The sequence below is a fragment of the Schistocerca cancellata genome, chromosome 2, assembly GCF_023864275.1.
Source record: "Schistocerca cancellata isolate TAMUIC-IGC-003103 chromosome 2, iqSchCanc2.1, whole genome shotgun sequence".
NCBI classification, from domain to species: Eukaryota; Metazoa; Arthropoda; class Insecta; order Orthoptera; family Acrididae; genus Schistocerca; species Schistocerca cancellata.
Window position 1 is genome coordinate 849512440 of NC_064627.1, and position 25813 is coordinate 849538252.

Sequence of the window (25813 nt, forward strand, 5' to 3'; positions counted from 1 at the left end):
CCACTCGGATGGAAACTCACCTCTGTTCCAGATATGATTAAAGAGGGCAAGGATGTGACGCTGAGTATCCACTGAGAGATGTTTCAGCATTTGGTTGTGGATATATTCAGGCCCTGGGGCCAAATCATGACACTGGATGAGGGCTCTGGAAAGTTACATGACTCCAGGTGGTGAGCAGTAAAAGGTAAGTGCATTCGCTCCTCCCGCTGTTTTACGAGCCAAAAGGTGGGGTGGTAATTTTCGGACGCAAATGCGTGAGCATAATTCTCAGAAAAATGCTCAGCAACAGTGACTGGATCAGTATAAATGGCACCATCTAAGGAAATACTTGGTACACACGCAGGGGATTGGAAGCTGTAGAGTTGTCTGAGCTTTGCCCATACCTGTGATGGAGAGGTACGTGATCCAATGGTGGAAACAAACCATTCCCAGGATTCTTGCTTTCATCATTTGATGAGGTAGTGGATGCAGGCATGGAGCCATTTAAAGGTAATTAGGTGCCTCAGTGAAGGGTGCTGCTTATGGTGTTGGAGACCCTGCCTATGACCTCTAATAGCCAGCAGCGATCTCTGGGGTCCACCAGGGTACTGTCTTTGAACCATCCCAGTCAGCATTAAGGAGAACCCATCTGGGGAGGTATCCAGGGGAGCAACGCTGAGGGAGGGACAGGAAGATTGCGACGTGGTCACTACCACACAGGTCATCATGGACCCTCCAGTGAATAGATGGCAGAAGACCAGGACTGCAAAAGGAGAGATCAATGGCCGAATAAGTTCCATGTGGCACACTGAAGTGTTTGGGGGCACCAGAGTTCATGAGGCAAAGATCAAGCTGTAGCAGTAAAGTTTCGATGGTCAGTGATCATTGTACAACCCCACAAATGGTTATGGGAAGTCACCGAAGACTAGGAAAGATGGGGAGAGTGGAGAGAGTAATGCAGACAGTACATTCTGGGACACAACATCATCGGGAGGGAGATAAACATTACAGATGGTAAAATCTTGACATGCCCATACCGTAACAGCTTCAGCCTCCAGTGGTGTATCAAGAGGCACAAAGTCACTGTATACAGAGTCCAACACATACTTACAAACTCCATCAGATACTCTCTCAAATTTGGTAAGATTCTTAAAATAACCTCAGTAGCCATGAAGAGCCGAGGTCCAAGTTGCTGAAAACCATGTTTTCTGGATGGCAATACAGAATGCAAGGTATGTGCTTAGAACCTGGCTTAGCTCATTAGCTCAGCCAGGTGGTGGAAAATCCATTACAATTCCACTCGAGGATAAGACTATCTGAATACTGAGGGGGGGGGGGGAGGGGGGGAAGGAGGGGGGGGAGGTTATGACCCAGGGTCATGTACTGTCATACTTCGCAATGCGACATTAGGAGATCCACTGACACAGGTTCCATGGCACACTGCCTGGGGAGATCTGGTGCCTCAGGGACCACCAGGATATCCACCTTGGGCACAGGAGTACATGTAGGGTCAAGTGACATGGGGACCACCGGAGTTCCCTGTCTCTTAGAGGGCTTCTTTCTGGCCTCCTCCTTAGAAGACAAGGACTGAGGAGGTTTCCCTGAATTGATTTCACAGAGGAAGAATGAGAAGTCCAACAGCCAGCAGCCTGTGGTTCCTTCAGTCATCAGCTGGTGTCTGGTTGTGGACCAGCAGATACTGTGGAAGGAAGAGAAGCTGGAGGAGGATGAGGTGCCCCAGCTGGGGGATGGATACTGGTGTCGCCGGCAGGTGAGAAGCCAATGTTCCTGAAGTGGGTGGGGTGAAAGCACCAGAAGGGACCCCAACCGCCTGCGGGGTGGGGAGGATGGGGGCAGGTATCAGCGGACGGCTCTGAGGGCCCACTGTAACTGGTGCAACAGAGGAAGGCACCATCGGCAGAGGGGCAATGACGCTGCAACTGTAGCGAAAGATTGTGTCATTTGTTTGGGATTAAGATGTTCACACTTTTTTTCTGGCCTCTTGATACATGGCCTTGTTCAAGGCCTTATACTCCTGGATTTTCTTCTCACACTTAAAAACTAAGCAGTCTGGTGAGCAGAGAGAATGGAGCTTGCTGCAGTTTATACAAGTGGGGGGAGGGGCGCAAGAAATGTCCGCATGCAACAGATGTCCACAATCCCAGCAGGCAGGGGTAGTAGTGCAACAGGAACACATATGTCCAAACTTCATTCGCCTGAAGCATCTCATAGCAGGAGGAACATTGGGCTTTATGTCACACAGGTAGACCATCACCTTGATCTTGTCAGGCAACATATCACCCTCGAAAGCCAAGATGAAGGTCACAGCAACAACTCTTCTGTTTTCCCTTGGTCCCCTATGGACACGACAGATAAAGTGCACACCTTATCGCTCTAAGTTGGCCCACAGTTCATTGTCAGATTGCAGAAGAAGATCATGGTGAAATATGATGCCCTAGACCCGAGGTCGGCAACCTGCGGCTCGCGAGCGACATGCAGCTCTTTGGATGTGAAGCTGTGGCTCTTCAGTTCCATACACAGATATTACTTATTTTATAAGAAAAAAAACTTTTAATCGTTCTGAATCGATTAATGAGGATTAGGCACCACTTCTATCACTCACAATCAGCCCATTGTTCTCGTTTTTCACCGCACCCCTCCTCGCACGTTCTGAGTTCTGACAAGTCCGTGCATGCCGGTTGGCGATCACCGCACACGGGAGGCGACCACAGAGTGAGACAAACAGTGTTTTGTGTCTGAATTATTCATTTTAATATTTCAATTATTGGAGAATTATTTATTCTAACAATTTAAGTATTTTTAATTGGGAAATATCAATGTAAAATTTTTTTTGATAGATTATATTTTAAAGCCCAGCTTTTCGTATGCATTTATGTAGGTATACGTTGACAAAGTAAATAATTGCAAAACTTGTCATCTGCTGTTTTGGATACCTGAATAATGATTTTAAAAATTCTTTATCACAGCTCCACCGCAAGCATGGCATCTTAAAAAAAACTGAAGAAGAAAATCGAGAATTCAATCAGGATTGGAAGGAGTCGTTTGCTTTCATATGTAACTCAGATGGCCTTCAGACTTGTCTCATTTGCCATGAAAACCTCGCACACAATTAGAAATCAAATTTAAAGAGACACTTCACTACAAAACATACACAGTTTGCTAGTAAATATCCAGGCAGCGAAGAACAAAAAAAAAAAGCTGTCGACGAGCTCCATAAACAACAACAGCAATCAAGTGACATGTTAAGTAACTGGATGCAATCTACAAGTAATGTTAATCTGGCAAGCTTCGTGGTATCACCAGAAATTGAAAAAAAAAGGCAAACTATTCCCAGATGGTGAGTATGTCAAAGATTGCTTCATATGTCCATCTGAAGAACTATTTCATGATATCAAAAATAAACCAGAAATCTTGAAAAAAAATCAAAGATCTGCCACTATCCGCTAAAACAGTACAAGATAGAATAAGTAAAATGTCTTCAAATGTAACGCATTTTCAGGTGGAAGACATTCAACTGGCTTCTGCCTTATCACTTGCTATCAATGAGTCTTGCGATATAAAAGACATGGCACAAGTTGCCCTTTTTGTGAGTTATATGTCTTCCCAAGGTCCGAAAGAAGAACTTCTAGGATTGGTACCACTCTTGGGCAAACTAGAGGAGTGCCATGCTGAAATGCCTCGACGATAATAAGATCGATTCAAATAAAATTGTTTCAATAGCAACTGACGGAGCCAGAAGTATGACAGATAAAAAAGGGACAACAACAACGATTCTTCAGAGCAAAATAAACCACGAAATTCTTACGTTTTACTGCATAACACACCGAGAAGCGCTTTCTGCGCAAACATTTCTGGCCCAAATAGTTGAGGTCATGAATTTGGTAATCAAGATTGTTAACAGCATCTTGTCAAAAGCACTCTACCATCGTCAGTTTAAAGAAATCTTAAACGAAATGGAGATTCAGTATTCTGACCTCCTCCTTCACAATAAAGTGCGATGGCTTTCCAAAGGCACGGTGTTGAAATGTTTTGCTTTGTGCTTGAATGAAGTAAATACGTTCCTCAATGAAACAGGCATTAATCACCTTGAATTAGAGAACAGCAAATGGCTGCAAAAATTTTACTTTATGGTGGATATGACAGCGAAATTAAATGAGATGAATCTAAAACTGCCAGGAAAGGGAAATCCAGCCTATGTTTTGGTAGAAGAATTGGTTTGTTTCGGGGAGGGGGAGGGGGGAAAAAATTATTTTTGCAGAAGATAAACACTAACTTGTACTTCAATAATAAACAATTGAGCAAGCGAATTCAATGCGAGTGATGGCTTTGCATGGTTATTCAAGTAGAAAGTTTGAACTTTAATAACAATGTAACATGTACTTAAAAATGATAACATACATTCGAGTGAACAAATTCGCTGGGAGCGTTGGATTTGCATGGTTTTAGAAAGTGGATAAATCTGACTCATAACTTGTTGTTATAAGTTTAAAACACGACTCTAAATTTTCATTTGTTAGTTGGCTCCTTACTTTACTTTTAATTATATTCATGCAAGAGAACACTTGCTCGCATGAATATGTCGATCCGAAGATAGTCAGCACTCCAAATGCCAACTTCTTCACGTCACTGTAGCAATCTGGAAGACTATTCCATGTGTCTAATATAAGTGCCTCAACTCGCAGCATTTCATTTAAAGCTGTCCACTTTTGTTGCATTACGTATGTAAATTTCTGGACTGCCAACTCTTCCAATTTGCTTTTCAACTCTGTGGATTTTTCACTCCACAAAGCTTTACTTTTTAAACTGATCAATTATATTTCTAGAGATCTACTATAAAGTCCAAATGGCTCAATGTGGATTTAGTACAAATAGTAACGAAATCCACATTGAGCCATTTGGACTTTACAGTATCTCTAGAAATATAATTGATCGGTTTAAAAAGGAAAGCTTTGTGGAGTGAAAAATCCACAGAGTTGAAAAGCAAATTGGAAGAGTTGGCAGTCCAGAAATGTACATACGTAATGCAACAAAAGTGGACAGCTTTAAATGAAATGCCGCGAGTTGAGGCACTTATATTGCTACAGTGACGTGAAGAAGTTGGCATTTGGAGTGCTGACTACCTTCGGATCGACATATTCACGCGAGCAAGTGTTCTCTTGCATGAATATAATTAAAAGTAAAGTAAGGAGCCAACTAACAAATGAAAATTTAGAGTCATGTTTTAAACTTATAACAACAAGTTATGAGTCAGATTTATCCACTTTCTAAAACCATGCAAATCCAACACTCCCAGCGAATTTGTTCACTCGAATGTATGTTATCATTTTTAAGTACATGTTACATTGTTATTAAAGTTCAAACTTTCTACTTGAATAACCATGCAAAGCCATCACTCGCATTGAATTCGCTTGCTCAATTGTTTGTTATTGAAGTACAAGTTAGTGTTGTAAGTGAATGTTTAATCTTTTTAATATTTTGCTTGAATAATAAGTTATTCTGTTATAATACCATATATATATTGTCTAATTTGTTGTGAAAAACACTGCTTATAGTATATGAATAAATATATATTTTTCTTATGAATGAATAGATTAGCTTTTTTCGTCAAAAAACTTTATTAATGCAAGTACTATTTATTGTTGGCAAGAAAAATGTTTGTGGCTCTTTAGAAACTTTGAAATTTTATAAATTGTAATTTCTGACTCTTCCGACTCAAAAGGTTGCCGACCCCTACCCGAGACCACACTGAGACTCTTGAGGGGAGTGACAGTGACAGTCACAGGAATGTCAACCAGCTTTTCACAAGAGAGCAGCGCCTGTGACTGGCAGGAGATGATGTTTTAATGAGGAGGGAACCACTCATCATCTTAGAGATGGCTGAAACTTCCCTGTATTCATCTTCAATGTTTACCACAAAAAAAATAAAGGCTTCATGGCCAAAATGGTGTACCCGTCAGCCTGGTACAGACCAGGTATTCGGGGCAGAATTGTGTGTTCCTCCCACAGTGTGGCCAGGGAAGGAAATACATTTGGATCATGCTTTGTGCATTGTACGAGGCCTTTGCTTTTGAAGAGACTGCTGGGGCTGAATGACCACCAATGAGAGAAAGTTTAAGTCGCTTCATGTGCAAGTCCACTGGGAAGGTGGTAGGCAGCAGATGTCAGTCACCAGTGGGAGGACCTGTCAGTGGAAATATGCCACATTGGCAGCATCCAGACTTAGCACAGGCTGTGGCCTGTGGATAGTGAAGACAGCATCTGGTGGTGGCAGCTTGTTGACTCGTCTCAGCTTGAAGACTAGTGTTGACCTCCCCTCTGATTAGCCACTGGCAATGACTGAGACTGGGTACCTAAATTTGTTGGTATATACACTAGCCTGAAACAGTAGCAATTTTGAGACCTGAGTTTCTCCCAGCATGTTCAAACAAAGTACAGGAATGCAGCTGGGTGACGTCTTCAACAACCGCCGATATTTTGGCAGGATCACACCCTGTCATTTTCAAGACATAACTGCAGCAACTAAGCACTGTGTAAGGGAATTTAAAATGACTCTCAGAGAAACCCCAGAAAGAGAACACACACACACACACACACACACACACACACACACACACACACACACACACACACACACACACACAGTTTACTGTATGATTCAGTGTATTGCAGGATTGGTGCTGACCCCACAAAAAATGTTGAGAGAAAGACTAACAGCCTCCTGATGAAAAGTTCCCTTTCGCAGGAGACTATCAAGAGTCTTAATTCTTATTGTGCTGTTCCATTCAGGTTATATGGCCTCCCTAAGGTAGACAAGAACAGGTTGCTATTCACTGAATTGTGAGTAAAATTGGTGCTTAGACATATCATTAAGCAAAACATATTGCCACTTTGTTGAGCCCTATAGTAGGTCAGTATGAGCACCACATTAAGTGCTCGACAGATTTATTATGTCAATTACAGGGAATGCATTTGCGTGATTCCGATATTCTAGTAAGTTTTGATGTGGTCTCTCTCTTCACTTGTATTCCTCTGTCTGGTTTGTTACGGCTGATGGAGGTTAGGTTCAGTGCTGAATAAATTAATCTATTTCAACATGTGTTGACTTCCAGTTTCTTTTTATTTAATGACCAGTACTATGAGCAGACAGACGGAGTTGCGATGGAAACCCATTGTCACCTACTATTGCCAATTTCTGTATGGATGGCTTCAAGGAATGTGCCTTGGAGTCAGCAGCTTTGAAACCCGCATGTTCTTTTTTTTTTTTTTTTCAGATACGTGGATGATACTTTTGTTGTTTGGCCTCATGGCACAGAGGATATGAATGACTTTTTAGAATAACTGAATTTAATCCAGCCGAATATTTGTTTCATTACAGAGTTAGAAAAATATGTCTGTCTTCCCTTCCTTGATGTGTTGGTCAAGAGGTGGGTTGATGGTACATTGGAACATGCTGTTTATAGGAATACTCCTCACACTGACTTGTATCTGCAGGCTCAACATGATGGGCCCATGTCATTTCGGACCCAGCTGAGTTGGCCCATCTCAAAGTCACCTCTTGTCACAATGGCTCTAGTGAAAGACAGATCAGATGTAGTTGCGCTATCGACCAACTGTGCACTGAGAGAGTGATGATAATACTGACGTGACAGGGAAGTCTACAATCATGGTGGCCCCAAAGTCTATGACCACCATCTAACATCAAGGTCCATTTAGGTTCCATAAAGGATGATCTTAGAGGGCATAAGATGGGTGTCTACCATATTCCTTGTAGTTGGTCAGACTATCATGACTGTGGAGGACCAGTCTACTGAGCGTAAGTGGCATACACACTTACAACAGTTGGACATTGTAGAACATTGTCTTGGTACTGGTCATCCTATGGAATATAACAACATGGATATTCTGGCACGCACTTTCAACTATTGGGACAGTATTATTAAGAAAAAGCTGTTTAAATTAAATTAGCAAGAAATCTTATAATTAGAAATGGGAGTTTTTCTTTAAATTCCACATGGAATCCTGCTCCCTCCCTTGTCATAAAACAGAGGGGCAGAGTAGAGTTAATGCTCCCTCACCCATAGATTAGTAAATGCACTATCAATAACTTCTGATGTTGGTCATCTTCGGTCTGTGGTTGCTAGTGTTTACACACACACACACACACACACACACACACACACAGACAGAGGGAGGGGGAGGGGGGGAGGGAGGGAGGGAGGGAGGGAGGGAGAGGGGGGGGGAGAGAGAGAGAGAGAGAGAGAGAGAGAGAGAGAGAGAGAGAGAGAGAGAGAGAGAGTATCTTATCAGAATTTCTCTGAAAACTGAGGTTTTAAATTCCCTTGTACAGTTGCTGTAGCAAGTAGCAATAGCACCCAGCTTCATTCTCATAAATTAAATTATTTGAACAGCTGGCAATTTTGCCCTCCAAGTCAAGGTGTGAGGGTCAACCACTGAACACCCATGACATCATTGCTTGACTTTTCCCATTACATCATCAATTTCAGAATCCTTGCAGTATTGTAATGGTGATAGATCTTTTCCTTTCAGAAGCCCTGGGCAATGACTTCCACGATATCAGCTTGTTGAATACAAGTTCTTGTGCCAGAGTGCCAAGTTACTGAGGTGTCTTGTGACACCCTCCTTATGATGATGTTTTGCTGATTTGGTCATAAGAGCCGTACACTTCACCAGCATGACCAATAATTTGGAAATATAGATATTCAAAGTCAATAAATTCTCACTAGAGTACTGAAAAATAAATAGTCACATAAAGAGAGGATCAAACGAAGCAAAACAAGGCTGACAACACGCTGTCAGAAGGAAATCTCAAGAAATAAAAAATTGGTAGAAAATGTAGAATAAGAGACTTAGGTTACTATGATATTGACAACACAAAATAAAGAGAATAGCTCACATGTCAGTCCCACACAACATTTTTGGCTATATTTCCTAAAAATAAAATGCTTCTCTCATTCTTTCCCATCTTTTGGAAGTACTGTATCCTTGGGTATTAGTTGCAGCTGTGTTTTCCCCCTACTCCTTCATGCTCTTTACATGCCACTAGAATTCCTAGTGGTTCCTGCAACCCCATTAACCATAGTTTTTAATTTGATTTTTTCTTCCTCGTTTATCTCTTTGATATAAATTCAGTGGCATATAATCACATGCTCAATTAAGATAACTGCCTGCACCTATGATGTGTGAAGACTGCAGCACATTGATATTTCTTTGGGATAAAAATTAAATGTAGTTAATTTCAAGACCCTAATGATGAAAATATCTCTAGAGACACAGCAGAAGCTTTCACTGAACAATAATGGTGAAGGAAATTTATGGAACCAGCTCTCGAGTGATGTAGTGAAACCATGAAACACCCAAATCAGAATCGTGAGTCAGGAATTTGAATCTGATTCATCTTGAATTCAAGACTAGTGTCTTAAACACTGAACCACTTGATTCAGACAGTATTTCCTTAAATACAAGATGTGCCTGGACTGGTGTGTCAAAACATGAACAGCCACTAATAAAAAATTATATTAAACTAATATTAAAGAAGTTATATTTCTGTTTCTTAAATCTGTCTATTAGAGTAAGTAATTTATTATCTGATGCCTTCAGTTATATTTATGTAATATCTGTACTCACCTGGTGGTACTAATCCTGATGGATCAATTACAAATTTTCCATCACTGTTTTGCAGTTTCTGTCTCATAAACACAGACACACGTATTTTAAGATCTTGAAAGAAATTAAGTATGCTTTTCCTTACATCTAGCAGCTCACCAACAGACATTTGGCCATACAGCTAGACGGGGAACAAAGTAAAGAAATCTGTCATTCAAATGTTGTAGCATATAATTGTCAACAAAAACAAAATTTATATGAACAAATACTGAACAGCCCATATTGTATCACACAAGAAAATACACAGAAATGGCAAAACTCCACCTCTTTCTAGGAGTGGAATGCAGATAATCTGTGTAGGGAAAACTATGTATATCACGTGACATTTGGTGATAACATTTTCCTGTGACACACAGATTTTTTGCTTCACTACTTTTCCCTCTACATATAAAGTTTTGTGCTCACTTTGATAATAGACCCAGACATCAGACACACAAATTGTTGAAACTTCCTGGCAGATTAAAACTGTGTGCCGGACCAAGACTCAAACTCGGGACCTTTGCCTTTCGCGGGCAAGTGCTCTACCAACTGAGCTACCCAAGCACGACGCACGCCCCGTCCTCACAGCCTTACTTCTGCCAGTACCTCGTCTCCAACCTTCCAAACTTTACAGAAGCTCTCCTGTGAACCTTGCAGAACAAGCACTCCTGAAAGAAAGGATATTGCACACACTCTGCTGCAGAGTGAAAATCTCATTCTGGAAACATCCCCCAGGCTGTGGCAAAGCCATGTCTCCGCAATATCCTTCTTTCAGGAGTGCTAGTTCTGCAAGGTTCGCAGGAGAGCTTCTGTAAAGTTTGGAAGGTTGGAGACAAGGTACTGGCAGAAGTAAGGCTGTGAGGACGGGGCATGAGTCGTGCTTGGGTAGCTCAGTTGGTAGAGCACTTGCCCGCAGGCAAAGGTCCCGAGTTCGAGTCTCGGTCCGGCACACAGTTTTATTCTGCCAGAAAGTTTCATATCAGTGCACACACTGCTGCAGAGTGAAAATCTCATTCTGGAAACACAAATTGTTTCTTGATGTCTTACAGGCATGGTGAATAAAATCTTGATATGCAGATTTACTACTGCTTTTTTTTTTAAGTTAAATAGACCAGCAAAAAATAAAACAAACATGGACCTAACATACACAAAACAGTAACTCAAAACTGATCAAGATACAGCAAGTTTCTCTACATGAAAGAAGCATGTCTTATTGCACTGATGGAAGATAGGAAATAATAGGCTATAGAAAAACAAATGGGGAAACCACTCACAATATTATGGGTGTAACTGCAGTAGTTGTGAGCAGCATTATATTATGTTGGCACTATGGTTATTGTGGTAGTCCATTCTTAGCACAAAAATATATAAAAGATTCATTCCATGGTTACAGATGTAAGATTTGTACAATTTACACTGAAGTGTTAAAAAGAAAAAATCAGATAGATCTAAATACAAAAAGTATACAGTAAAGGTTTCATGATGCCAGCTGTATTGATTTGCCACTAAACAAAGAAAAAAGTGTTACAGACATAATAAAACCTTCGTTTTCCATGGAATTATCCACCTCGATCAAAATAATAAGTATGCAGTACTCTATGCCCATTGGCCTTACAAAGTGTTGAGCAGTTACTGTGGCATAACTACCTGTGATTAAATCAAATAATTACTGACTGGCATTCCGATCTTCTGAGCTCAATTATATAAGCAACTGAAGATGGAAAAGTGTCATCACTTAGATTTCTGGATGATTAGGCAAACCTCAGCAACAACCAATGAAATTGTGTCAACTGGATGTGAATTTAGAGCACAGAGTTCTGTGAAATTATTGTCGCATTGTGAAGCTAGTTGGGAAGAGGTGCTATCACTCCATCAGTCATCATGTTCTGTAGTCCCCATCAGAAGAGGAACCTTCATGGTTGTGGAACAAGTCAAGTTACACATTTGTAAATGATGACAGCAGTCACAAACCATTTCTACACATTCTATTAACAACTACATAGCTCTAAAGTGCTATAACCATATTTGTGCTAACACAAATTAAAAAGAACATAATAAAATTAGTAGATAGTTACTATTCCCTCAATTACATGAAATTTCACTGTTTAATCTAACAATAAAAAGTCCATGATGTCACAATAACAATAGGGAAAGGAAAGATTGCTACTTAACATACAGAGAAGATGTTGAGTCACAAATAGGCACAATGAAAAACACTGCTTAAATATTAAAGCTTTCAGATAAAGTTCTTCTCCTGCAGTAGAAAACACATATACATTCACACAAGCACAATTTACACAGACTTGGTCACTCTCTCAGTGTGCAACAGTCCAACTGTGACTGTGTCTGATGGAGCAGCAATCTGCTGGAATGGGTGATGAAAGTAAAAAGGAGGCAGAGTGTGCAAAGACTTGGATAGGGCTGTTAGGTGCATTGTCACCAGCCTGTGCTAGTGAAAGGGGGGAGGGGGGGGGGCAGAAGGGAAAGGACTGGTAGGTCTGTTGGCAGGATAGATGTGCATAGTACTCGAGAGGGAGTAGGAAAGGGGACAGTTGTGCAGACAGACAGCTTGTTAGCTATCATGCCCATGTACAAAGTGACACAGTGGTTCCAACTTAGTTGGTAGATCACATGGAAAGCCTAATCCTAGAATGTCAGCACAATTTCAGAACACCAATATAATGTTTTAATTATTACCCCATTCACCCAATAGAGTGGCTGAATTTTCTGCATGGCACAACTTTAATGAATGGTATTATTATTGTTAACCAATATCTGCAAGAACAACTTCGGTCAATGGCTTTCCTGGCATACAGATTCCAGAATTTTCTCATTTGTCAAAGATTCCGAAAGACAGATATTCATCAGTTTCTTTCAGTTTGCTCTAATTGTCAGCTGTGTCTCTTCTGTTACTTTGTTTTTAATTGTTGTTTTTGCACTTTTACTCTTGCAGATTTCCAAACAATGGGCAATAAAAAACAGCACTCATTTACAGTGAGAAAAAAAGAACTAGAACAAGTCACATAACTCACATCTATAGTCTCATCCCTGTCCCTTATCTGAGGATTTTACATACCTTTAAATTTTCCAGTTACTGGAACATTGTGATTATGGTGAAACTGAAACAAGTGCGGGAGAAGCAGTGCATAAAAATTGTTTTACATATGGTGAACTGTGCAGCATAAAAATAATGCTGAAAAATAATTCAACTAACTTGCATTATCATTTTATGAACAATAACAATCTGCTTATGCACTGACGGCACTTTCACATAGTTCCATATGGCATCTAAATGATTAAGTGTGATAAGAATTAGGTCATGAGGATCAGATGCCATAAAAACTTGGTACTTGAACACCATTGTCATTAAATCATACAATTTATCCATGCTCGCTGTATTTAAACGCATTATTGAAGCATGAGCAAGGTCTTCAAATAGTTTCTTTAATGCTTGCTTGTTATAAATTTCCTGTGGCTTGAAGAGTTCTTGCAGAAACCTTTCATTCAGCATCACACTTAGAATGTCAGTCAGAACTGAAAAAGAAAAACCCCAAGTTTCAAAGAGATGTGTTATTTTTTCCTCAGCGTGAGAGATTTGCTGCTGAGACTCAGGTGGCAAGCCTGAAACTCCACAATAATCTGGCAGAAAGTATGTGTTCAACACCTTCAGGTGACAATGTTCAGCGTTGGCAGAAGATCACTGCCAAGTGCTTGAAATATTGTGAAGTTTCAGTAACAGCATACAAAGAACTCCCCAAGAGCCTCAGCATAATTTATTACATCAAGTAGCCTTAAAGAGCATTTATAAAGACAAGCGGCAGGCAAAGTGGCCAAATAATATCAGTATTTGTGTATGATTTAAGCAGTTCTTGACTGTTATATTTAAATCAAACATATTTTTAATGATTGCAGAATAGAACAGGGATAAAACAAGGTGAAGGGACAACTATTAATTCAGTGTAAATAATATGCACATATCTTACATATGGAGCATAATTAGCAGTTGCAGCAAGTACCATAATGGTCTACACTGAAAATAGCAAAAAAATTCGTTTGAATTTACTGATTACAGTCATAAATTTAATCACTGAAAATAACTGCAGAAAAAAAGCCACAGATACTGAAATTCGGTTGAAAATAAATTCAGGTTACGAGATAGCATTGTTCAGCAAATCCAAATACTTGGCCAAGCACTTTGGGAATAAATTTTCAAGAGCAGTTTCAGGAAGAAATTTTTAAATAATATTTTCAAATTTATGCGTCTCTCACATCTACTTAGATTTTCATCTAAACTTGTCTTTGTGGTACCCATGGGAGTGATACACAGAGGGTTGAAGTATGTTGGTAGATTCGTCAGTTAATATTTGTTCATGGAATTTTCTAAGTAGGCTTTAGTGGTGTATTGGTATCTTTCTTGAAGTGCCTGCCAGTTCAGGTTTTGGCATCTCTGTGATGTTTTCCCAAGGGTCAGACAAACCTGTGACCCTTTCGTATGTGACTGTTTACATCTGTCAGATAATTTGCAAAATAATAATAATAATAATAATTAACTGTGGAGTTATCACCAAGTGTGCCTTACTGTAACTGTGTCAAGGCACAGCATGTTTGTATGGACAGCGTTAAGATAGACTATTATGACAATTGCATATGTTTCACATTTGGTTGGCTCATATACGATGTACACTATTTTTCTCCTGTGGGGGTTATCATAATAATCAAAATCAGCAGAGAATAAACATACAATTGTACAGCTGATAGTACAAATATGCTTTTCTCAAACATGTGACCATGTGTGCTGCCATTCTCTGTGTGTATTAGTATCACCTGTTAGTCCTATTTGGAATAGCTTCCTCAGATAAAGTACACTTCCTTCAGAGAATAGAGATTCATGGATGTAATAGACAGCAATAGATATTTGGAGTATATATGGCTCTTAGGTTCTGTGTTCAGCTGTTCTGCATGTTAATTAGGTTTCTGTTGAGGTCACAAAAATGAGTTAATGAAGTAACAAATTACACTGTATGTGTAACATTAAAATGCACCACTATTTTGGTGTAATACAGTGAAAATTCTGCACAGTACTTTGAGGTACTCTGATCTGGTTCAATAATGTATGTCACAGGCTTGTTTTTTCTGATAAAACCTATTTACCTCTGATCTCATTCGGAATGACCTCATAAAGTGGGATGTGAGAAGTAGGCATACTGGCCACTCATTCACTAATACAATATAAGTTATGGCTTTGAAAACAAAGAAACTATGAACACCCGTTGAGATTTCAGCAATATATAAAATTATAGTGCATGAAATTTCTTCTTAATTAACAATTAATTCAGCACAATTTCCAGTTAGATATTTTAAGTAAATAATTAAATTTAAATAAATATCAGATAAAATACATGCAATACTACACAGCAAAATGTGGAAAGTAATAAAAATAATATTTTATAAAGTAATGGCTACACCTGCTTTGACAATGGCTCAGAGTTGTGGATAATATGAAACCAAGAAGAAAAATGTATAAAGGCAACTGAAATAAAATTTATGAGAGGCACAAAAGGTTGCAGTCTGAGAGCTCAGATAAAAAATGAAGACACCAGAGCCAAGTTGGGAATTTATTCAGTTACTGAATTAATAAAACAAAATGACTAGAATGTATTGATAGCTCACCAGAAGGATGAGTAACAAAACAAGAATTGAACTACAAATCATAAGGAAAATGAGATCCCGAAAGACACTGGAGAAGCAGACTGGACAGAGATCAAAACAAGCAAGGAGCCTACTCATTGACGAGAAGAAGAAAATTGCAGGTAGAGAAAAAATTAATTTTAAGGTAGTTTTCACATAAGTTATTTACGGTAATATGTTGCTGAAATGATTAAACTATTCTTGCTAGTGTCACAATGCTCAGATTTGCAAGATAAATTACACAATGTAAACATGGAATGTAGGAAGCGGAAAGAGAAGGAAAGGGAAAGGATAGGTGGGAAATAATAACAGTTCTTTACACAGGGCATTGTGGATATGCAATAGCGAAAGTTGAAAATTTGTCAGGTCGAGAATTGAACCAGGACTTCCACTTTTCATGAGTGGTTGCCTTAACCACTTCAGCTATCTGGACACAGACCCTGACCGACTCAAATTTCCAATTTATCATATACTGCAATGCAATGTCCCTCATCTATTGAACTCTCTACTGGGAAATCTTCATTCCTGTAGGAGTTTCAGTGTGAATGCATAAATGTCATCGGAACTCCTACAGCAATCAGGATATGCAAGTAAACTGTTTAATGGATGAGAGACACTGGATTCCAGTGTGCAGTAAGTTGAATATTTGAACCAGTTGGGGATGGTATCCGGATGGCCGAAGCAGCCGAGGCGGTAGATATGGGTTTGAGTCCCAGTCTGGCACAAATTTTCAACTTTTGTCATTGCATTATAACAATGTCCAGTACTGCTAGCTGTCAAGATCTGTCACCCATCCTTTCCCTTTTCTTCTCTTTCCACTTCCTACACTTCATGTTTACATCAATGTACCAGCTGCATCATCATAAATGATGCCTCCTCTGTCGGAGAAGTCCAACACAACATACACCACTCAGATACATAAATTACACAGTCTTAAGGTGAAATCTGTTACCTCAATTTGGTAATGATGACTGACGAATAGTGTGTTTGCATTTATTAAACTGAACGAAGAAGCCTTTTCTCAAAAGCAATAATAGTGTGGCTATTCCCACATATGGCAATCCCAACATCTAGAAGGCGGAAGAGAGGTGCCTTTCAGTGAGAGCTGATCTTCCATATCACTGCCATGTTGCCTGCCCAGCTTCTTTCAGATGTTCGGGTCAATCTACAGTCTTTCTTGTCATCATGGAGATGCCCACAGTGAGACACAGAAGACAAACATGATGAACGGCAATTAAAATTGTTATAGTATGACACAATTGTCACACATCAGTGGTCTTTTATCATACTTGGCAATGTCTGTACTTAGGAGAATAAGAAAGGCAACCTCCTAAGGCTACCCTAAGCAGACAGCCAAGCCTCCTAGCCACCATCAATATTAACCCTGGATAATCTGCTGTTAAAAAGACTGATGTCATTCATTTAATTGTTCAGAAGATAAAAATGGAGTAGAAAGATGTTATGAGTGGTGATAATTAAGAGTATCTTACTAAGAAAAGGGAAAATAAAAAACCAACAATGGAAAATCCAGGATGGAATAATGACAATATTACGAAATGGGCAGATTACTACTCATCATATAGTGAAGACAGTGTGGTCGCTGGTCGTGCGCACACGCATTTGTGTGTGTGTGTGTGTGTGTGTGTGTGTGTGTGTGTGTGTGTGTGAGAGAGAGAGAGAGAGAGAGAGAGAGAGATAGAGAACAAAATTTCGATGAAGGCCTTTTCCACCAAAAGCTTACTTGTTTGACAATCTTTTTGTTGTGCCTATCTGTGACTCAGTATCTCCATTATAAGATTAGTAATTTATCCTTTTCATAATATTGTCAAAAAATAAAAGCAATCACATGAATTTGAGAGGGACAATAAACAAGTCCTCCCATAATGCTATAATGAAAAAAGCTACACTTCTGTGTAAGAACCTAACATTTTTGTATGTTCATAAGTCATCACTCACAGACAAATACTGAGTCAATTCGTAAACTTTGAACACACAAATTATTGATGATTTGAATCTTCCCAGATTTTTCACCAAATGGTCATGTCTGGGTGGCACAATATTTAACTGAAATACCTCCTGGATATTACCAGGTGCTCCTGAGATACTGAGCTGCTGCAGGAGCTGCTCCACCCTTTATACCTGCCCCATAACTCTATCACTTACCCCCTGTGGTCCAGCCGCTATCGCTCCTTTGTGTTGCCTGTGCCCAGGTCTGCACCCAAACACACACCTCCGTCACAAGGGAATATGCCAAGGAAGTGCCACCTTCATTGTCACAGACTTTGTTCACTGCATGCAGGAATCATTGACTCTTCAGTGCTTTAAGCGTGGGGTCCCATGCCTTGCTGAGTTGCCAGACAGCACCTCTTCTATTGATGAGGTCCCCCATAACCCCCCAGCTTGCTTTTAGTTGCCTCCTTGACTGTCCCAGAACACAAGAGGTGGTGCGAGTATTTTCACCTCGTCATATTTCATGGAGTGCTTGTTTTCCAGGACCAAAAACTTTTGGATATTGCTATAATGGTCAGTTATGGTATAGTTTCTTTGTTCACCAGAGTTCCACTAAAAGATTTGATAGAACTAACAAGCAGAAAGTTCGGCCCTATGGTGATGGATTTGTTCCGACTTGTATTAACATCTACCTACTTCTTGTGCAAAGGATAATATTATGAACAAACACGGGTCTTTCACTAGCCCCACTGGTGGCAAAAATGTTTACAAAATGCTTTGAGGAAACTGCCTTGGTTTTATCCACTTACAAACGACCCTGTTTCTTTCAGTATGTGGATAAAATGTTTGTGATTTGGCTCCCTGAAGTGGGGAAGCTCAACGAGTTCTTCTTCGTGTGAACTCACACCAACCTAACACCAAATTCACTATGAAACTAGAGAAAGATAGACAAAATAGTTGTGTTGAATACCTTGATAATAGGACATGTACCCTATCAGATGAAGCGAGTCTGGCCTCTATACCTCAACACTCCTGGGAGGTCTTCTGAGAAAGTGGCTACTCCATGACCCAAATGTAATGTGCACAATGTCAGTCCGTTCCCAAGCAAAAAGAAGAAACAGAAGAGGACAAACAAAAAAATTTAGCGTACATGCCCTATGTAGGGACAGTTTCTCCAAACATCAATAGAATGCTAAATAAGTTTGGCATCAAAATGTGTGGCATCCCCAGTCACCAAGACAAGCAGTCTACTTATGAGTATAAAGGACAACTTAGGCTTACAAAAGCCAGGCATCAACATAATCTTTTGTGAATGTGTCGTGTCATACATTGGCCAAATAACCAGAACAGTGGAAGTTTGATGTGTGAAACGCCAGTGCCACACTAGGCTGGGACAACTCAGTAAACCTGCAGTAGCTGAACACCGTCCAGAATACAAACACTCTGTGAAGTGTGGTGAGATGAAATCCTGGAGCAGACTACAAGGGTTTGGGAAAGTATTATTAAAGAGGTGACTACAATCAAGCTGGGAGAAACCTGATCAACAGGGCACTGGTTATCAAACAAGTAAGCCATGGAGGCCCTATGCTCAAATCACTATAGGAGCAATGGCATCTGCACACAGGGACCAGAACTTGCGACCATAAAAATAAAAGTAACACTTCTTTGATGCACTCTCTGGTGACAAAGGAGACATCAGACATTGGTAATTCAACCACAAAGAGTCACAGAATGATGAAGCTCCACCAGCTTGACCACATGGGGGCATGAGGTGGGGATAGGGGGCAGGATAAATGAAGCAGTAGTTCCCATGACAGTTCAGTACATCAGTCTCATCTGATGACGATGATGATGATGTGTATCAACAAAACGTAATGCCCATCAAGACACACTCATAATTGCATGAAGAACATGGGTAGGTACAGAATTATTATTATTTTGTTTCAGTCTTTAATGAGCATAAAGAGCCATGGAAATACGGAAGCGTCTGATCCCGCCCGTCTGCTTTGACCCATGACGTCACAAATATGGTGGAAACGACCATAAACCACGATTCCAATATAGCGCATATAAAGTCGTTACGTACACATTATGAGGACGAAAATACATCGAAAAACAAACATACACACGTTCCACAAAAAGCCTAATGACACTAACGGGACAAGTGTGAAAAATAGGGGGTTTTTGGGTGGGCACAAACTAAATATAAACAAATTTAGAAACCCACCCCCATACAAAACCACGCAAAACGACGAAAAAAAACCGACTATCACAAAACTCCCCAAATACCACTAAACACAATATCATCTGGAATCGGACACTTCCCTTGACCTATATAGCTCAACAGCAGCTCCCGATTCCATAAATTAGGACCTAACATTTCCGTTGACCTATATAGCTCAAAAACATCTCCCGATACCAAAACCAACATTCACAGCCACACATTGGTATCGAACACTTCCCTTGACCTGCTATCCTTACAACATCTCAACATACTGCCGTCCCTGGTCCGAGACGCCGGAACTTTAAGTAAGCCTCATTTCTTCACAGCATACTAAACACTTCTCGACTTCATCCAAAAATCCAAATAGTTGAAGTAATTTTTATTAGAGACAACGCACTGTCCCCCATCATAGCCGACAACCGAAAACTGTTGACCCTGTCAGTCATATCCATGCCTACCAAAGACATAAAAAAAGCAATTTACCAAAATTCACACACGATGCCACACTCGCAAACTAAACCAAAAACATCACCTAACACACCACCAGAGAGCACCACCAATCGCATCAAAACGACACCTACAAACACGCCACTCTCACAAACAAAATTCCGCGCCGTCGTGACATCACACACCACAACAGCCTTACGTCACGGGTCGAAGCCGACGGGTGGGATCGGACACTTCAGTTGACCCACAGCTATTAGTTAGCTTTAATCTGCTTGTTGTTATTACCTTCCCAAACTTTCTCTCCTTTCACTATGGTCATTCACCTTTCTAATTTCCAAGTGTTTCTGAATTTCAGGCTCCTTTTGGTCAGCAGTTTGACTTGTAACTTATGAGAATTGATCTTCTGCCTGTATGTAGTCCATATAGTCACCCATGGGACAAAAGCAACTTCAGTGTGATCCTTTTGTGCATTGGTTAGCCATCAAACTTCAGCTTTTAGGTGCCATTTATGATACAAAGATTTCCTTGGTTAACTGTGAGTTGTCCATATGCACTATACGTATCCATCAAATTTTAGAGGTCTCGTGTGGTGAAAGGAACTAAATTATTCTGACTGTGAATACATTTGTTCTGAGATTTTGCATATCTATGTAGTATACTGCCAATAAGAATACTGTCATTTACACTTGGGTGATGACAGGTAAATACATACATTTTTATATTTTGTAGCACATATGATAATTGCCAGACTGAATGGCCGCATATTTTAGCACACTGCTTCCAGGATTTGGGCCTGTCTGCTGGATCGGGACCGAATCTGCCCGGCACGTCAGTGACGAGGACCAAATTTTCTGGCCAGCCTTGATGTGGTTTTTAGGTGGTTTCCAACATCCCAGTAGGTGAATAACAGGCTGGTACCCAAGTCTCGCTTCAGTTACATGATTCGGAAATTACTTAGAACCTGTTCACACTGTTTCACATAAATAACACTACATGCAGATGGGGTGGCAACTGGAAGGGCATCCAGCTACCCCTTAAATTAACCACGTCAAATCCAATACTAACCATGCCAACCCCACATAGGTGTGGCACTAAGGCACAAGAAAAAGGAAGGTTGTATGTATGATAACTATGCTTCAATATATTTACATAAATGTATCTCATTATTTGTTTAATGTTGAGCTAATGGGTATTGTGACAACATGGTATCATCTTTTTCACTTTATGTGGATCTTTGCAGTCGACAAACTACCAGCCAGCAACCATGAGAACACGGGAGGCTCTTTGTCGAGACAATCTCTGTTATTTAGTGCAATAATAAAGGACCCTACACATGGATTGATTTATCAGCTGATCAATCAGTTTCATGGCAGCCTCCACACTGCCCGACGAACAGCATTCAGAATACTGTCATTTACACTTGGGTGATGACAGGTAAATACATACATATTTTGTAGCACATATGATAATTGCCAGACTGAATGGCCGCATATTTTAGCACACTGCTGCTCGTAAATTGTTTATCTTACATTCACTGGGGCTGCACTTCGAGATGCCACTTAGTATTTCACCGACACAAAAACTGAGTTTTTCCTTGGCTGTTTTAGAGTTAACAAGGTGGCAGCACATTTTTAATAAAAAAAAATAATAAAAAAAAGACTCTGAGAAGAAGCTAGAGTCAAAGAAGTGGATGATGCAAAGACAAAAAATTCGCCCACTTTCTGCTCCTTAAGGAGCATTTAATGATTTTTGGAATTTTTTAATAATGGGTGAAACATACTTTTCAGAGATCACTCCTTATTTGAAAAAAAAGGAAAAAGAAAAACAGGATACAGTCTTGAGAGAAGCTGTAAGCTGCAGGGAGAGGCTGTTAGCTACATTACAGTTTCTTGACACTAGGAGAAGTTATAAGGGCTTCAAATTCAGTGTAGTTGCATTGCCACAATTAACATCTAAACGCAAGAGGCACGAGAAATGCTTGCTTAAGCGGCCATCATATGGCATTGAGAAACAGTTCAAATCACTAAAATTAGCTAAAGAAAACTCCAAGGCCGAATGGAAACCCTGCCAGATTCTGTGTAGAATAGTGAGAGAATTAGCTAGCATAACATATCTTACACCCCTTGGAAGTAAAAAGAAAAGAAAAAAAAGCGTTCTCAAAAGCTGGAAAAATGAACAGGTCTGATGGCATTTCAAAGTGGGGCAAAGATTGGCAGCTTGGTTTAAATGTTCAAAATTTAAACTTGTACACATCACAAAATGAAGAAAGATATCCTATGACTTCAATATCACATAGCTGTCGGAACCACAAAATTACATGAATATAACAATTTGTAGGAACATCAAATAGAATGATTACAGATGCTGAGATGCAGGTGTAGCTGCTGGTGTTGGTAGGATACTGGGGAAAATACTCCTTCACTGTCTTCTCACAAAACACCCTTGTGTCCCATCTTATAATATTGTGTAAGTGTGTGGGACACACACCAAACAGAACTTACAGGAGACTCTGACTGTGGTTAAAATTATGTATTGAACTCTCCTACCCCATGAAATACTGGTTCATTATCCTCAACTGCCATATGCTTGAAGACAGATACAAATTATCCGGAGAAGATTATTCACAAACTCTTTAAGAATCACCATTAAGTGAGGAATCTAGGAATATACTACAATCCTTCATGTTTCACTCACACAAGGACGACGAAAAAAAGATTTAGACCAATTACAGAATGCACAGGGGCATTATTTCTGCATTCCAAACGCGAATAGAACGGGAACAAACGCCAGTAGATCGTACAATGAGAAGTACCCGATGCCATGCACTTAAAAGTGGTGTGTAAACTCCAGAGATATAGTCTGAAAGCGCTTTGGATAATATTCTTACGTCACCCACAAATATATGTACTGATACCCTGATGCCAATCGTTAAACAGGCCAGAGCAAGATATTACATTATTAACACATAGATCAGTGGCACTATATATTCCCTTTGTTATAAAATCTCCCTCTAAATTTGTACCCAAGTTCTGCTTTTTGTCTGAGAGCTGCCAAGTTGAATACGTCAACAAACACTTTTGTATCACTGTGAAAAATTTAAAACTATGGAACTCGCCTTTAACTGATTTGTCTTGCGGAATTTGTTGAGCATGTAGTCGCTGTTCCAGTATGTAAATCATTTCTCCTCCTAAATTTAGAAATAAGAGAGGAAGTGCATGAATATTGGACATTTTTAAATAACAAGTAGGCACAGACACTCGTCACGTTCGCAGTCCGACAGCTACAACATTAAACAGTTCAACAACCTTATCAATGCCTTTTCTGTCCCGGCTATTGTTTGTAAACAGTACTGCAGATCGATAACCAAAGTCGATAGGAAACTTCCCACAGAGAATCTTCACTATTTAGCCCAAATTTACAATTTTTAGAAAAGAATCAAAAATATCGAGTGTGTCATAAAATATAAAGGATCATATCAGTAATATGAAATAAAGTTTACTTCAACCTATTCCAGTCACATTGACTTATTTCAATTTTCTAAATGAAATTACTAATTAGTTTATGTAGACGAATGTCTTCAGGAGATAATACCTGGCCGGCCGCAGTGACCGTGCTTTTCTAGGCGCTGCAGTCCGGAAACGCGGGACTGCTACGGTGGCAGGTTCGAATCCTGCCTCGGGCACGGATGTGTGTGATGTTCTTAGGTTAGTTAGGTTTAAGTAGTTCTAAGTTCTAGGGGACTGATGACGTAAGATGTTAAGTCCCATAGTGCTCAGAGCCATTTGAACCATTTTTGATAATACCTGAACAGTTGATAGAGGAAGCTGATACCCAATGACTGTATCGATTTAATGAAATCCTTCCATTCGTTGTCATATCTGGTACAAGAAAAGAGGATGTGATTTACATCCATGATTGTCTCGGAGATTCAATCACATGCAAGAGAGCTGTAAATGTCAATTTATTTTACTTGAAGTGGGAAGGAATTACGGTTGATGTCGTGAAACGGTTCAATTTAGTACTTCTGGAGCACGGTATGCAGATGACTTCAGGTTGAAGCAGTCTTGTACACAGGGAGTCTGGACCTGCGAATATATCTTCTTCTTCTTCTTCTTCTGTACGGCATGGCTGTGTGCTTCGTGCGGCTGCCTCGAGTCGAATGAGCATGCTGTTGCCTCACGAGAGAGATATACAGTCCCGTGACGTCATAGCGATAACCTTATGTGGGCGTGGCAGGAAGTAAGCCCGCCCAGAGGAGAGACCTTTCTGGTGCTGATTCATTCCACTTTTCTTGCAATTGGAGTAGAGTAAGATGGTTGACGTCATGCATATAAACCGTATACGATGTTTTTAGTCAAGAATATTGCTTTTTGATATCACTTGTTTACCTAAGATAACCACTTCCTCGTTATATTTTGAACCTTCATGAGAATGGACCCCCAGAAGATTAATAATTTGTCTTTTCTTATAACATCGATTAATTTCCTTAATCACATCCAGAATATATCAGTTAGTTGATTTATTCTAGCACCGATTCTCGATCTTTTTAAGCAGTAATGCGATACAATTAAAATCTTAGAGAGTGAAGCTGAAAATATAAATCTGAGGGCCTCTAAAATTGCCACCTCCGCCGCGAATAGAGGAGCTGTCTTGGGAAATTTGTTTATCTCTTGCACTTGAAGCTGGGAAGCACATCCAGTATAATCCACCTGCGAACTTTCTGATCCTACAATATAAAGATAAATAAATTCTGGCCTTTTTTTGTAATGTAGACGTTAAAGCTGAGTTTATTAAATGTATTATCCCAAGCAATCAAATAAAATTAACATACTGGTACTTGAAAGCTGAGTACGTCTAGATCATACTCAAACGCTGGTAAAAGATTGGAATGTTTAATGTCTGAAGTGATTAGATACCATGTGTTGAAACTAGATCACATGACTGGATTTTTAATTCTTCTGTTAGAAGCTGTCCTAATATGTTGAAAGCTTTCCTAATTGTTATAGGCTGAGCTGTACATAAATGCCATGCTTTGAATATAAAATTTGTCAGCAAGCATTTATTGTAGAATTTTAAGGGGCGTCCCCCTCCCCCTGCTCCCCCCCCCCCCCCCCGTACTAATACCCCTCTGCACTAACAGCGCATTTCTAAGTGTATATCATATAGCCCCAAGGCAAGTACGAAGGCTGTGAATTGTAGGAGAATCTGTGCAGCAGTGTGCTGTAGCACACAGTCATAATCAGTCCAAGATGTAATAATGCCTGAGTACGTATTGTGAAGGAGACACAGGCGAGTCAGCGACTTATATTTATACCTTCTATGTATTTAATAATCAAAGTCGCACATGAGGGCCCCAGATATACTGGTGTCAAAAATCCCATCCAGGAATCCACCATGAGATTGAATTGTGGAGGTGTAGCTCCCAAACTGAATTTGGTCATCTGGTCATTTGATCATTTGGTCATGAATTGGTTTTAGAAAATAGGACGATCACCGATTTCTTTGCCGAAATCTTGGTATCGTTAGTAGACGTCCATCTCTCTATGTGAGTTATAGATGTGAGCAAATTCGGTTTGGCTTACAAATATGAGCCTGCTGTGGTATATAGACAAATATCATCCAAATATTGTAAAATTTTGGAAGGCAGAGGAACTGAATGTTCTTAATTGTGTGCATTAAGGGGATATAGTCATCATCATAAGTCGTTGTGCTCATTGCTGAGCGTCGTGACCCCATGAACAAAGTGTCTCCATCCTGGACGGTTGTCAGCTTCTCTTAGTGCCTGCTGAAGAGGTAGACCGGAGACCTTCTTGATTTGATCTATCCATCTGCTCTCTCCTC

General features: G+C 40.0%; 1 protein-coding gene across 6 annotated transcripts in view; it reads right to left on the minus strand.

The window, feature by feature from the left end:
• Positions 1-24111, minus strand: part of LOC126162771 (protein OSCP1) — a 63701-nt gene extending 39590 nt beyond the window's left edge. The window contains exons 1-4 of one of the 6 annotated variants that reach the window (XM_049919467.1): positions 23776-24111; positions 23088-23159; positions 12878-13197; positions 9646-9805 (exon numbers count right to left, since the gene is read on the minus strand). In XM_049919467.1, coding sequence (XP_049775424.1) covers positions 9646-9805; positions 12878-13197; positions 23088-23159; positions 23776-23848 — 625 coding nt within the window. In that variant the 5' untranslated portion in view covers positions 23849-24111. Of the gene's footprint in view, positions 1-9645; positions 9806-12877; positions 13198-17514; positions 18883-20257; positions 21617-22666; positions 22811-23087; positions 23160-23277; positions 23301-23775 lie in introns of those variants that run through there. The other 5 variants (XM_049919469.1, XM_049919468.1, XM_049919472.1 and 2 more) reach the window with 5 other exon arrangements.
• Between the last annotated feature and the right edge of the window lie 1702 nt (positions 24112-25813).